The sequence below is a fragment of the Thermobia domestica genome, chromosome 11, assembly GCF_964235325.1.
Source record: "Thermobia domestica chromosome 11, izTheDome1.hap1.1, whole genome shotgun sequence".
In the NCBI taxonomy this organism is placed as follows: Eukaryota; Metazoa; Arthropoda; class Insecta; order Zygentoma; family Lepismatidae; genus Thermobia; species Thermobia domestica.
The window spans coordinates 59,091,752-59,106,145 of NC_137464.1; the positions used below are offsets into that span (position 1 = coordinate 59,091,752).

The 14,394-nt window shown below is 34.4% G+C and overlaps 1 protein-coding gene across 1 annotated transcript in view; it reads left to right on the top strand.

Annotated features, from left to right (window-relative positions):
* LOC145663579 (NPC intracellular cholesterol transporter 2 homolog a-like) overlaps window positions 1-13,728 on the top strand; it is a 45,517-nt gene extending 31,789 nt beyond the window's left edge. The window contains exons 2-4 of the mRNA XM_081729693.1: window positions 3,786-3,893; window positions 8,732-8,928; window positions 11,383-13,728. Coding sequence (XP_081585819.1) covers window positions 3,786-3,893; window positions 8,732-8,928; window positions 11,383-11,469 — 392 coding nt within the window. The 3' untranslated portion in view covers window positions 11,470-13,728. The remainder of the gene's footprint in view (window positions 1-3,785; window positions 3,894-8,731; window positions 8,929-11,382) is intronic.
* The last annotated feature ends 666 nt before the right edge of the window (window positions 13,729-14,394 follow it).

Sequence of the window (14,394 nt, forward strand, 5' to 3'; positions counted from 1 at the left end):
ATCCGCCCCTGGTTATTATTATATAATTAGTTTAGCAGAAGAATAATAAGCAATCATATTTTCTAACGCATATTGATGGGCAAGAGTCGAGCTAAAACTCGATTCAGATTCAAGTTGAGTTTTGAGTCGAGTCAAGGTAATATTCTCGAGTCGAGTTCCGAGCCGATTCACTGTTTTTGGCGTCAAGTTTCGAGTCGAGTTGAGTTTGATAAATGGTTCGCTCGTTTTAACTCGTTTTGAAATCATGGCCTGATTACACTGGAAAGCAAAAGCCATGAGAAATATAGAATAAGCTAAGCAGTAATATGGAATACTTTTAGTGTTGCTCACGAGAGGGAACACTGCTCGCATCTCTTCTCGTCTCGATATCGAGACCACAAGAGATTTTTTATAACAAGCTCAGCTCGGCTCGGCTCAACTGAGAGGATGGCTCGAGCCGGCTCACTTGGGGTGAACCATCGGCTGGAGCTGGCTTGGTTGGGATGAGCCATCTGCTCGGTTCGGCTCATCTGAGCCGAAGGCTCTAGCCGACTCGGTTGGGTGAGCTGTTGGCTCGGCTCACTTCTCGGTTCGGGTCGATAGTGAATGAGCTGTGAGCCGAGCTGCTCAAGTCGTTGACAATTCTAAACCCGGGCTGAGCAGTTTTGAAGATATTTGGTCAGTGCCCTATAACTTTTAACAATGTTTGACTCGAGTCCGAATACTCAATCTAGACCCTCAACCCAAATTCAGAAGCTCGTGAACAATGTCCTTGACTCCTAGACTTCACGACTACCGAGGTTGGCAATCAACTAGTTTTTTAGTATTCAAATACAAACCGCCTATCTTTCTTGTTTCAACACAGTGTTGTTATAAATAATAATAATAATAATAATAATAATAATAATAATAATAATAATAATAATAATAATAATAATAATAATAATAATAATAATAATAATAATAAAAGTTGTAGTAATAGTAGTAGTAGTACTATCATTGATAACCTATATTTATGCAAGATACTTGAAGAGAGTACTCAAAACTACACACCAGATTTGGCTCGACTCGACTCGAAACTCGACCCGAATTCGAGTCGAGTTGGAGGAAATTTTTTGAGTCGAGATCTCGGGTCGAGCTCAAAGATGTCTGTTTCTAGTCAAATCGAGTTTCAAAGAAAACTCGCTCGTACTCGCTCGTGCCCATCCTAGGGTGACCAGATTCTAACAAACGAAAAGTAGGACACAAGTATAATAGTACGAGTAGTTTACTGCGTCGGCAATACGCATATCCTTATTTCATTTAATGTTAACCTTAAGTTTATCGTTCGTTTTTGTTAAAAAGAAGAAACACTGAACAAAAGTATTAAAGGAATTCAACACAACTCCAAATGCTTTGATGAATGACAAAATGGTTTATTTTTATGAACGTGCAGTGAAACTTTGTGTTGGTATATGTAAAAAAAAAAAAAAAAAATGATTTTCGAAGCGTGGTATTATTTTAAGAAATGAGAGAAAATTTAGACCGGCACAAGGAAACTTCTACAGGTACTTAACTTGATCATCACTATCATAAGTTGAAAAATAAACCCTTTCCTATTTTACCGATATATCAACAAGCCCTTCTCAGCAATGTATTGTAAAAAATAGTTTGTTGATTGTTCTCCATCCCTAGTCTCTTGAGGAGTGTTAAAAAAAACAGCGGTTCATCATTCAGAAAAAGAGTGCCTTTGATTCAAAATATTGTGAATAAAGAATGAAACATTAAGATATTGCAAATAAATTAACTCTGGACATTTCGCACGACATTTTAAAGAAGAAGGATATTTCTCGATTTTCAAGGCGTCTTCGCAACACGTAGGACAGCTCTTTGAAAAACAATACTGTACTGCGAAAATCAGTAAATCTGCTCATCCTAACCCATCCCTACGAAAATGAAATGAAATCTTTGAGTTTTACGTCCCACGATTATGCCGGTGAGGATAAAGAAGACGGTGATGATGAGTAATGAATGAAATGGTCGAATGAAGAAAGTGGGAGGAAACGGGAGAACCCCGAGAAAACCCACGCACACGGTGTTTGCCCACCACAAGGTTTGCTTGGCGGGGGCTGGGATCGAACCCGGAACCCCTAGCACCAGTGGTGAACGCTTTACCACTGAGCCACCGCGCCCCCTCCCATCCCTACGAGTAACGCAGTATGGAATTTTAGTCAATGTTACATTATATGAAAATATTCATATAGCTGTCAAGTAAAAATTTGTCCTTGCATTTACATAAAGTGATTCAGAACGTGCAATAATAATAATAATAATAATAATAATAATAATAATAATAATAATAATAATAATAATAATAATAATAATAATAATAATAATAATAATAATAATAATAGCGGTAGTAATAGTACGGAAAATTGAAGTAATAAGATTTTTAAACATATTCAAAGTTTCGGACCTAAAAGTAACGCGTTAGTAACGCGTTACTTTCGAAGTAAAGTAACAGTTACTTTTTGGGGGCAAGTAACGCGTTACATTTTAAGAGAAAGTAAAGTAACTTGTAACGCGTTACATTTTTACAAGTAACTTACCCAACACTGCTTTTTTGATTTCACGCACTTTAACGACACGTGATGATATTCAGTATTACTACACGCAAAATATCGCTCAATGTCAACGAGCTCTGCAACAATTATTCCTGAAATATCCCTCACATGGTTGCATTACAGAACATTTACATAATGACTTACCTACCTAGGAAAAAATCAATCCTAATTTCAATTGTCGCATGGTGTATATTCAAACAATTGATTGACCTTATCATTATATCCCTAATAGCAGAGACAACCTGCAAACCACTTACTCTAAGCTTGCATACATTTTGATTGGAAAGCATGCAAGCATGCCGCAAGCTGGATTCCAATAACGAAGTTACATGGAGACAACATTGCATTCAGTCTTCCGTTCAAGCTTGATGAAAGTGTTTTACGCTGGCGGTAAGTCAATAGCCAATATGACTATTGCTATGACGCTGTGCGGATATCTAAAGCATAGCTTGCATGTACAACAAAAGGCAGATTGTATGAAAGCACGCATTGAAAATGCAAGCGTAGAGCTCCTTCGTGGCTAAGAAGTTTGCGTAAGCGCCCTTGGTATGGGAGACCCGTGTTCGATTCCCGGCAGAAGCTCATGTGGTTCGAATTCCACATTAATCAGTAGGTCCACATCTTATATAGCCTTGCTGCTGAGCGAGACGTTAAACTCAAAATCAACTCATCTCAATGCAAGCGTAGAAAGCCAAAAGCCAAGCAGGCGCCAACTGGCGGAAATCTTTCTTGCTACTTGGGATCTGACAACGTCTGAGATAAGTGATAATTTCAGAAGAAACCCCCGTGAATTTCACCACACAGGGAATGAAAGTAGTACTACGAATAGAATAGTAATCTTTCTTGAGGACAATTGGAGAAATGTCCCGGGGGAAGTTCGCAACTCGGGGCAAGAGGAATTTTCCCCTGGCCTACTGAAATCATCACTATCCGAGAGGTGGGAGGAGAAACAAATATTGTTAACAACTGCCTATATTTCCTTGTTTCCTCAAGCTTAATAAAAACAAGTATTTGATTCAGTCAGAGAAACGAATGTTTTTAAAGTTTTTTTTTTTTTTTTTTTTAAACGAGTGAAGAAAGAAGGGCTTCAAAAACTGGTGGAAGAGGGTACAAAATAAATCCTGTAATCTAATCCTATTTAAAAAGCAATTTCATATAAATAATAACAAGGAGAAGTAAGTTCATTTCTTTTGTTTCTTTCAGTTAAACTAATTGGAAATGTTACCAGAGTCGAGGTGTCAGCCTGCGACAAGATTCCTTGCGTACTGAAGAAGAACGCTGACGTAGAAGCTAAATTCACTTTTAAACCACGTAAGTATAAACTAATATAAAGACTCCAATACTAGCAATAACATATTAAGGTCTTGCATTGAATTTCCTGTATTTGTCTGGCGAGTTAAGTTTTCTTTATTAATTGTTATTAATTGTTTTATTAGAATCTAAGGTCCCTTTTTAGCACCGACAAAGGGTATATGAGAAGTGAAACTAAAGTTTCAGATGAAATCGGAACCATTAGAATGGGAATTAACCAGGTTTCAAACCTGGAATCTAGTGCACCAAAGGTACATGCAATAGCCACTAGGTCAGCGCAGAGAGCAGTTATCTGGTATTGTGTTTTCATTGAAAGAGAAGGATGTTAAGCACGCATGTCTTTTGTGTGCATGGTTCTAAGTTCAATTCCGGGATAATTTTTTGATGTTACTCTAGTTCCTCTATTTTTGATGTGGCGAGAAATTACTTGAATTAAATGGTATTGAACTCCAAACTAGAACAATTTCAAGTAACCGTGATTTACATGAACGTGACAACCATATACCATACTAACTAAAAGCTGTCTAATCATCCATAGAACCCCCACTTGTTCTAGTGGCTAGCACGCTTGACTTCGGTTTGCATGGCTCCAGGTTCGGATCCCGCTGGGGGTACAGTTGTACGACCAAAATGGTTTGGATTACACAATAATCATTAGGTGTCCCCGTCTCCTTTAGCCTAGCATGCATAACCGTGGGACGTTAAACTAAATTAAACCAAACCAAATCTAATCAGCCATAGTGCTTCACAGGTTGTATTGGTCTCCAATTTTTTTTTTCCCCTCAAAGAAGAAGCTTGTTGCCTACTGTGTTTACCGGAATACATGTAGACACAACTCGACTAAACACATTGACTAACTACAAAAGGTAAAAATTTGCTGTGCTGCCAGCTCTTAATTTTCATAACATTACTCATTTCGAAGACCCATAGGAAAACGACCATTAGGAAGACCTAGGCGCAGATGGGAGGACAATATTAAAATGGATCTCGCAGAGATAGGAATACAAAGTAGAAACTGGATGCAATTAGCTAAGGATAGAAGTCAGTGGAGAGCTTTTGTGAACGCGGCACTAAACCTGCGGGTTCCATAGGCCATAGAGTTAGTTAGTTAGTTAGTTAGTTACTTATTTCGACCCACTACTCGCTTTGCCCTAAACAGCTCCCACGTGACTAAGCGGTTAGCGTACGAGTCTTTAGCGTGGGACATACGGGTTCGATTCCCTGCGGGAGCTCATGTGGTTCGGATTCTTCGTTAATCAGTAGGGTCCGTCTCATATAGCCTCTCTGCTGAAAGGGACGTTAAACTCAAAATTAATTCAACTCAATCGCTTTGCCTTCAGTGGCTCTAAAGGAAACAAATCTAAAAACAATATTTATTCCCTCTTGATGAAAGAAAAGTGGGAGCAAAGTACTTCGTGGACGTACAGGTTGGAAAATAGTTCAATCGGATTCAGTGTATTCCTCAAATTTGTATAAAAAAATAAAATTAGAAATTTATTCAAGCGTAGACACTGTTAACTAGTGGGATGATAGGTTGGTTCGTTGGATTTCTGTTAAAGCGTGTTTTAAAAATCTTTTTAGAACATTTCTTATGTAATTTTAACTTTTTTTCGGGGAGGAAAAATTAGAAGAAAACGGCATCATAAAATTATGTATTACTTTTATTATAATATAATATATTCTATATGCTGTGATATTTATGTTTATAGTAACAGTTTGTACAAAGTATCCTTTGTTTTGTTGTTATCAATAAATTATTGTCTTGTTCTATGTTGAAAATTAACAACATAGTTTTACTTCAGTAGTATTACTTACTTTTGTATATGAAATATATACTCTGATTTCTCCGTAGAAGTAAGTATAAATTTGATGCTATAATTCAACTATGAACACATGTTTTGTATGCTCTCGATGGTGAAAAAAAAATGCTAAATTCTTTTTTAAAAAATCATTTTCAACGAACTTAAAAAGTTCGTTACTGAATTCTCTACGTCTATATGTCTGTCTGTCCGTCTGTCTGTTTTTTTTTTTTTTTTTTGCGTTTTCTTTTCAATTTTGAGTCCTCCATTCGACAGAGCATCAGAAACTATCTGAAAAAGTGGTGGAATTTTTCACGTCACTCTTACCGTTCCCGAGATATTGGCCAAAAAATTACCTATTCAAGGAGATTTAAGGAGCTATATCTCGGGAACCATAAGTTATAGAGTGATGATATTGATGTTGATCGAAGAGAGTTGTAAATGTTTTGGTACCAAAGAGTAACCGGTAACCACTGCCCAACTCGCCACTGGTTTGTCCAGTGGCCAGTTGGCTAATAGCCACCAGTTAATATCGATATCCTCTTAGGTGTTGAGCAACATCAATATCATCTCTCTATGACTTACCGTTTCCGTGATATTGGCCAAAAAATTAGTTCCTATTTCGAGAGATTTCAGGAACCATATCTCGGGAACTGTAAATAATACTGAGATCATATTAGTGCTGATCAATACCAAAGAGGATGTTGAACATTTGGTATCAAATAGTAGCCGGTAGCCGCTGGCCAACTGGCCACCATGCCCCAGATATTGGCGAAAAAGTTCAAATTTCGAGGTTGAAGGAGCCATATTACGGGAACTGTAAGTCATAGAAAAATAAGATTTTGAACATTTTTGCGTGAAACAGAACAAGGTGTGGATAAAAAGATTTACATGTAGAAACAATCACAGTTATTCTTCCCGCTCTATTGCTGTATTCGTTTTAAATTCGTTCTGACAATGCTCTTGGAACATTATCAACTGACTTAAACATGAACATATTCTAAATAATAAGAACTATAAGTGAAAACCTGATTAATAAGCTCCACCCAAAATTGACAATTCGTATCTCCATATAAATGTATGATTATCTATCATCTATACAAATTTATAAAGATATAATAGTGAATTCAGTGTAAGTTTATCAGCTTTGTTTCCATACAAAATGTTCCAACTTATTCATATCGTAAGTTTAATACAAGTGTAGAAGTGTGTCTATCACTAATAAATACCGTAAACCTACAGTGTCTTTTAAACTTACCTTTTAGAAGCAAAAATACTAAACTATTTTTTGGGGATAAAGTTCTAACACCCACCTCTTGAATTTCACTAGGGTATTGATTTTTTTTCGAAAGGAAAGGAAATAAATAAATAAATAGACGTGCTGCCATATGTTGTTCGCTGATTATCACTCTTTCAATATCTACATTGGTCCACATATATACAGACAAATATTACCAGAAGGCCTACCTTTAACATGTTTCATTGTTACCTTTAACATGTTTCATTGTATTTGCTTGTCACTGCTATTTTAAAAGTGACTTCGATTTTACAAGAACACATTGGAAGTAACTTGTACTTTTCATTGCAATTGATATAAATTTGCATATAATGATATGTTCACATACACGTAAAACCTACTTTCATCCTTAAGATCAAAACTTATGGTCAGTATTGTTCAAGAAGAAGAAAAACACATTGCAAAAGACAGATATCATCTGCTGAAGGATATTTGGTGCTATCTAACGATGTGATATGTAAGTTCTAGCATTCTACAATTATATACCTTTGTTTCAATAGAAGAAAATGGGATAGGCATAGCCATCATTAAAGTCACATTTACCTATGAAGATTGACTTCATTAACAAACACAGTGAGATAATAGCTCCAGCTAAGTATTGCAAAATTAATTATAGAATAACGGACAGACGTAATACACTGTTAATCGTTAAGATGTTAAGTACTTTCTCGTGTTGTCCAGATACTTACAGCAGCAGCAGAAAAGAAAGAAAAGAAACTCGAAAGATTAAAAAAAAGTATTTGAATTTCGCTCGTAAACAGTTGTTGCTTAGTGAGTAAAGGTTTGCCTTGTTGGTGTTTCCCCACAACACTCGCGGAACCGGGATTCATGCCAGTCATCTTTCAGACTTTAAAAGCAGAACACCCGTCCACAGTTGAGTTGGCGCCATAATTAATGCGCATGCTTAGTGTTTATTTCTATTGTTTCATTAGCCACACTCGATTGCAGTATTATTAGATAATCCTATTATATTTTTGTCATTTATAATAATATAGCAGTTTTATATGAAACTTCATAGTAAAAGTAATAATGCAATTACATGAACTATTTTGCGGAGGAGTACAAGCGGAGTCGGTAGGACAACAGCAAATCAGCGATATTTAGTTTCACGTGGCTTTGTTTATCGCAGTTTAGAGCTTACGCCGAACAATGTTTAGACCGAAACAATCGTTATAGCTACACGTTGCAAAAGACAAGAGTTTACAAATTCGCTTTCGTTGAAGAGTCATTGCGTGTAGTAATGCTCGTATAATCATTACCATCTTTGTAAGTCCTATTTGCAAGATCCTAATAAGATTAGAGTAGATTTGCGCACAAAGACGGAAAAAGTCAGAATTTTCAGACAAAATTCGGGACGAGACGAAACTCTTCCAATAGAAACAGATCCATTTTTTGAGACGAGACATCACTTTCATAACACACCCAGACGAGAGAGACGCTTTTCATATTTCGTGTCTGCATCTCTGTAGACTAAACTACCTTCTATCTTTTGCTCACAATATCAAATTTCTAACTCTTTGTAACTGTATCTCACTAACATCATTGTGCGTTGTCCTAAATGGCCGTTCGATTGTCTTACAATATTGTAGATAGAAAAGGTTCATCTTGTCTATATAGTTTCACTGTAAATAACAATTATGTTAAAAGTCAACAGCAAGTTTCAAATAAGCTTGCCAAGCTTAAAATCAAACATCAGTTAAGTTCACAATCATATAAAAATTATACATTTTTCTACTCTGTAGATGAAGACATAAACGAGCTGGTAAACTACGTCTACGCCTATATACTTGGGGCTCCTTTCCCATTCCCAGGATTCCATAGAACAAGTACTAATAATGATATTTATACATTGAAAGGGGAAAGGGTCAATTTCCCTTTGAAGAAAGATGAAGAATATGTTTACCACAAAACCTTCAAAGTTCTTCGTTTTTATCCACAGGTGAGTAATACAACTTGCATTCATGATGGTATTATTAGAATTATGAACGGTGGATAAGTCGGTAAAAATTTGAAATTTTGACATTGATATATAATTAAGGAATGAAAGCTTCACACAGCTTCAGAAACCTATATACAAGAATTAATATATTAGTGGCCTTCTGTTTTTTGTTGACGATTGTAAGTTATACAGAGAAATACGGTGTTTCCATGACAGGATTGCCCTACAGGAAGACATACATTACCTTATAGGCTGATGTAAAATATGACACTTGAAACTTAAGAGTAAAAAATATAACAATATTATCATTTCTTTAGAAAAGTTTTCTGTTCACTCCAAATGTCATATTAACGATTCATCTACAACCCATTCTGGTAGTGATAATGATCTTGGTGTCATCTTTGAATCGAAACTCACATTCTCTGACCATATCACCTCAATACTTAAGAACTCAATGCGTATGTTCGGGCTTCTTTATCAATTTAGTATACTATGCAGTGGGGCACCATTAGCAATATTCTATAAAACTCCAATAGAACCCAAGATCGAATACTGCTCTCCCATATGGGCCATGGCAGCACCTGCAAATCTCTCCAGACTTGATTCTATTCTCAATTCCTTTATTGTTATAGTACATTTTCGTGTTCCCTCACTTCGAATATTATCTAAGGGGAAACTCTTGCCACATCTTGATATCCAGACACAGGGAGTATACATAAATAACTCTGACCTGACATTTCGAACTGTTGTAAACATTTTTTCGAGTTACCTGGCTTTGAGAGAGCAACTAAACGAGTCTTGGTGAAATACTACTATTTTTACATTCTTTGTTAACATTGTTCTTTTTCCTGTTGGTTAACATTTCCCTGTGTAAAATGGGAATGTTATGCTGTATCTGGGAATTTGTTCAATAATCAGCTCTGCAGTAGTAATGCAGATTTTTATAGTTGGTTTAATGGTCTTCAGTACTCAATCTCGAACATTCATTTTATCTTTTCTTTGATTTTAATGTGTTTCTACTTTGATAAGTCTTGTAGTTTTCTTTCAGTGCAATTCTTTAACACAAACAAAAGCGTATACAGGAAGCTAGAAAGAGAATATAGATTTAATGAGAAGATAGGCAGATAGGCGAGAAACATTTTTGTTAGAATTATACGAATTGTTAGGTTGCTCGTATTAGCAACCTCACAAGATACCTCCTGTGTATGACGATGTCTTGCCATATTACCGTCATACCAGGCCACCGATTAATTCTGTACCAATTCTACTAGGATTTTTTCAGATTAACCTCTTGAGACAAGAGCATTTATTTGTCAAGAACTTTTGATAAAATTTTGTATATTAGGTAACAACAGACCCAATAGTACATATTTAAAAACCATTTTGTCATACTGCTGTCCTATTGATCGGTAATGGGTCGAATTGTATGCAGTACTTTGGGTCTCAAATTGCTATGTATTGCATACAATACACAAGGAAAATTGTATATTTCCCTTCGTAATATAAGCATAAAATATGTAAATCATTAAACTTGAAATTTACTTCACCATGTTTTATTTTCTGAGAAATTATTCAATCAATGTACCTGGATCAGATGCGTCCATAGCCCCAATTGTCTTCTACCCGCCTTCAGCAGACAATAGAGCCACCTGCAGGTAAAAACAAAAACCAGCTGCCTTTTCTGCAGTAATTTCGACAATTCTCGAATACAATAACCGAGATTCGGGCATGTTCTTGAATATTCGTAGCCATGACGAGCGTTCGAAAAACGTATTGTATGCAACGCGCAGGGTCTCAGGAGGTTACGAAATATATATTTAAATTGATTGTAATTATAAAGAGGGACACGAATAATAGTTTAGGGGTTCTGAAGTCAGTAACTTCGTATCAGTGAATTTCTTACTCTTCCTGTATAGTCAAATGTCTTTCAGCTCAGCCGTCAGTTTATAAACTGTGTTGAGAAATACGAAAATTTTAAGCAAATCATTGTGAAAATAGCAGAAAGCTTCATCTGTAAGGACTCAAAAAAAAATTCTTGACAGTTCAAACAAACAATTGATAAATCTGAGAATCTTTCCAAAAACTTTAACAGGTAACTAGTTTTAGTATTCTACCTTATGGGAAGTTTTGTAGTCCCTGTCGAAGATTTATTTAGGTTTTGGGTTATTTGGGTTTTGTGAGATTTATTTGGGTACGGGAATAGTCGCACGTCAATGTATTACATTTCCATATCTAATGTTAAGCTTTGTTTAACGGACTTTCGTCATTTAAAAAAAAATCGAATGCTTTACAGTATACAATAATTTGTTTATAAATATAATAATAGATAATTATACTTTTTTTAAAATTTTTTCTAGTCTAGAAATTTGAAGCAAAATTATTCTGTTCCCTTTCTTATTTACCATTAAAACAAAATCACTTCAAAATATTGCATTGTTTTAATTTATTTTTCAGGTACGATTTGACATTCATTGGTCTCTGAGAAACGAAAAAGGACATTCAGCTTTTTGTTTCATTCTTCCAGCCCGAATTATTTCGTAGAAAAAAAGTATGTGAATAAAGAAATACGATTATTATGTATTTCATCAATAAACATGTATAGAGCAAACATAAATAAAAAAGTTTATTTTTAAAAAACAATAAGTTTCTTAACTGTGTAACAGTTTCTCTAACTAACTTTATATGTTGGCTTCACCAGACATTCCGATAAACTCAAATTGTTAAGTCGGTTGTGGAAACTGTTAGACAGTTATTATTTAAAAAAAAACAAAAAAAAAAAAAACATTGCGTTATTCAATGATTTGTATTTTTAGTTTTGTTCATTTAGGATAGGAAAGCTAATATGAACTAGTTACTTAAACAAGAATATTAGGAATGATTTAAAAAAATAGATTAGAAGATTCTGATTTTGGCCACGAATTTTAGGAATGATAAAAAAAAACGCATCAAACGATTGCGATCTTGGCGAAGAAATTTAGGAATAATCCAAAATAGGTATCAAAAGATTGCGATCTTGGCCAATAATTAGTTTTTTTTTATCAGGTGCCACAAAATTTTTGAACGGCCTCTAAATTAAGTTTTCGTATCTTTTTACAGAATAAGCACGTCATACTGAGTTAAGTGATGGTTTGAGTTTGGTTACACTGTATGTAGTTCTCCAGATATAAGGCGTACAAGAAAACGTTTGATTGAATGAAAAATATTGTATTTTATAGATCAGGAGCCACAAAAGTTTTGAACGGCTCCTAAATCGAGTTTTCGATTTTTCTACGGAATAAGCGCATCATACTGAGTTAAGTGATAGTTTCGGTTTGGCTACGTTAAATGTAGTTCTCCTGTTATGGGACGTACAAGAAAATGTTTGAATGAATGAAATATTTTGGATTTTTTAGATTATGGGCCACAGAATTTTTGAACAGCCTCTAAATCGAGTTATCGTTTTTTTTTTTTTTTCGGAATAAGCACATTATACTAAGTTAAGTGATAGTTTGGGTTTGGGAACATTATATGCAGTTCTCCAAGCATGGGGCTTACAAGAAAATGTTTGATTGAGTGAAATATATTGGAAGTTTTAGATCAGGGGTCATACAATTTTTGAACGGCCCCTAAATCGAGTTTTCGCATTTTTACGGAATAAGTACATCATACGGTACTGAGTTAAGTGATAGTTTAAATTTGGGTACAGTATATGTAGTTATCCAGATATGTACAAGAAAACATTGATTGAATAAAATAGACTGGATTTTTTGTAACAAGGACCACAAAATTTTTCAACTGTCTCTAAATCGAGCTTTTTTTTTTTTTTTTTTTTTTTTTACGAAACAAGCATATCATACTAAGTTAAGTGATAATTTGGGTTTGGCTACATTTTATGTAGTTCTTCAAATATAGGGCGTACAAGAATCTTTTTGTTTGAATGAAATATATTCAATTTTTTTGGATCAGAGGCCACAAAATTTTTGAATGGCCCTCAAATCGAGTTTTCGTATATTTTACGGAATAAGCACATTATACAGAGTTAAGTGATGGTTTTGGTTTGGCTACACTATATGTAGTTCTCCAGATATAAGGCCTACAAGAAAATTTTTGCCTGAAATATATTGGATCTTTTGATCCAAAAAAGTATGTGTAAAATTATACAATAACACGCATTAAAATTCCGAAATTGTAAATGAAACTTTGTGCTGCATTGTTTTAAAAGAAATTTTGTTAAGGATTACTACGAAACCTTTCTAAATTATGTGTATTTACCTGAATTATGTGTTTGAGTAGTAAATTTTCTTGAACATAACTGATCTTAATGCATGTTGTCCTACGATTAATGAATATAAAAATAAATAAAAACAATGTATATAAATGAAATCTTACAGTTTTAAGTTCCACTTTTATGTCTTGTAGGCCACACGATACTGAAATGATTAGAGACAATGAAATAGTAGAATGAAGAAAGTAGGAGGAAACGGGAAAATTCTAAGGAAACCCATGTAGACCAGAGATGAACGTTCTAAACTGAACCACTTTACCCCCCCCCCCCCGAAAACAATCTGGGTCTATATGTTATATACCTAGTATAATCTTGACTTAAATTTAAGGACTAAATGAAACTTCGTGCGTTTTTTACAAAAAGCAATTTTGCAGAGGGGTACCTATGAAACATTCTTAATTTATTTGTATTATCCTGGTTTGTTTGATAAGTTTTGTTTTTTTAACTTACTGTATTCCATTTTACACTAAATGAATATGTATAGAGAAATTATAATGAAAATAATATATGTGTTGTATAATATGATCTTTATTAAAGTTCTTAAACTATAAATGAAACTTCGTGCAGTTTTATTTTCCTTTCTTTCATTAAAGAAGTTTTGTAGAGGATACCTCTCAAACTTTTTAAAATTGTATTTTCCTGGTATTGTATAATAAAGTTACGTATAAGCAGTTGTATGGCTTGAGTGTCAATAATTAATGTTAAAATATTAATTTTATAGTGGACCCAACCTACATTACAATGCTGATGTAACCCATAATCATTCATAATGATACGATTTTTAAAACAAACATTTCCACAATTTTATTATTACAGTGATCTATGACTATAGCAATAATAACAGAGACAAAGATCTGGAACACTAAAATTTTGTGTTAATAGATCAATATGACTGTAGCATTAATACAGGAGACAAAGATGTATTATCTGGAACATTAAAATTTGATGTCAAATTATTTACCAAAGCGTAACATCACAAATACATTTGTTATTGAAATAATATAAATCAATTGCATAATAAGGATAAATGATAACTTCCCGAAGCCTTATTGGAATATCAGTTTATAGAAGATACTTTTGTATTACAAATTACACACTGTTATTTAAGAAGAATAAAATAACACGTTTACAGTGTTTTTTTTTTAAAGAAAAAACTGACATCTTACGTTATAGCTACTGCCTCCATATATCTTGGCTCAGCG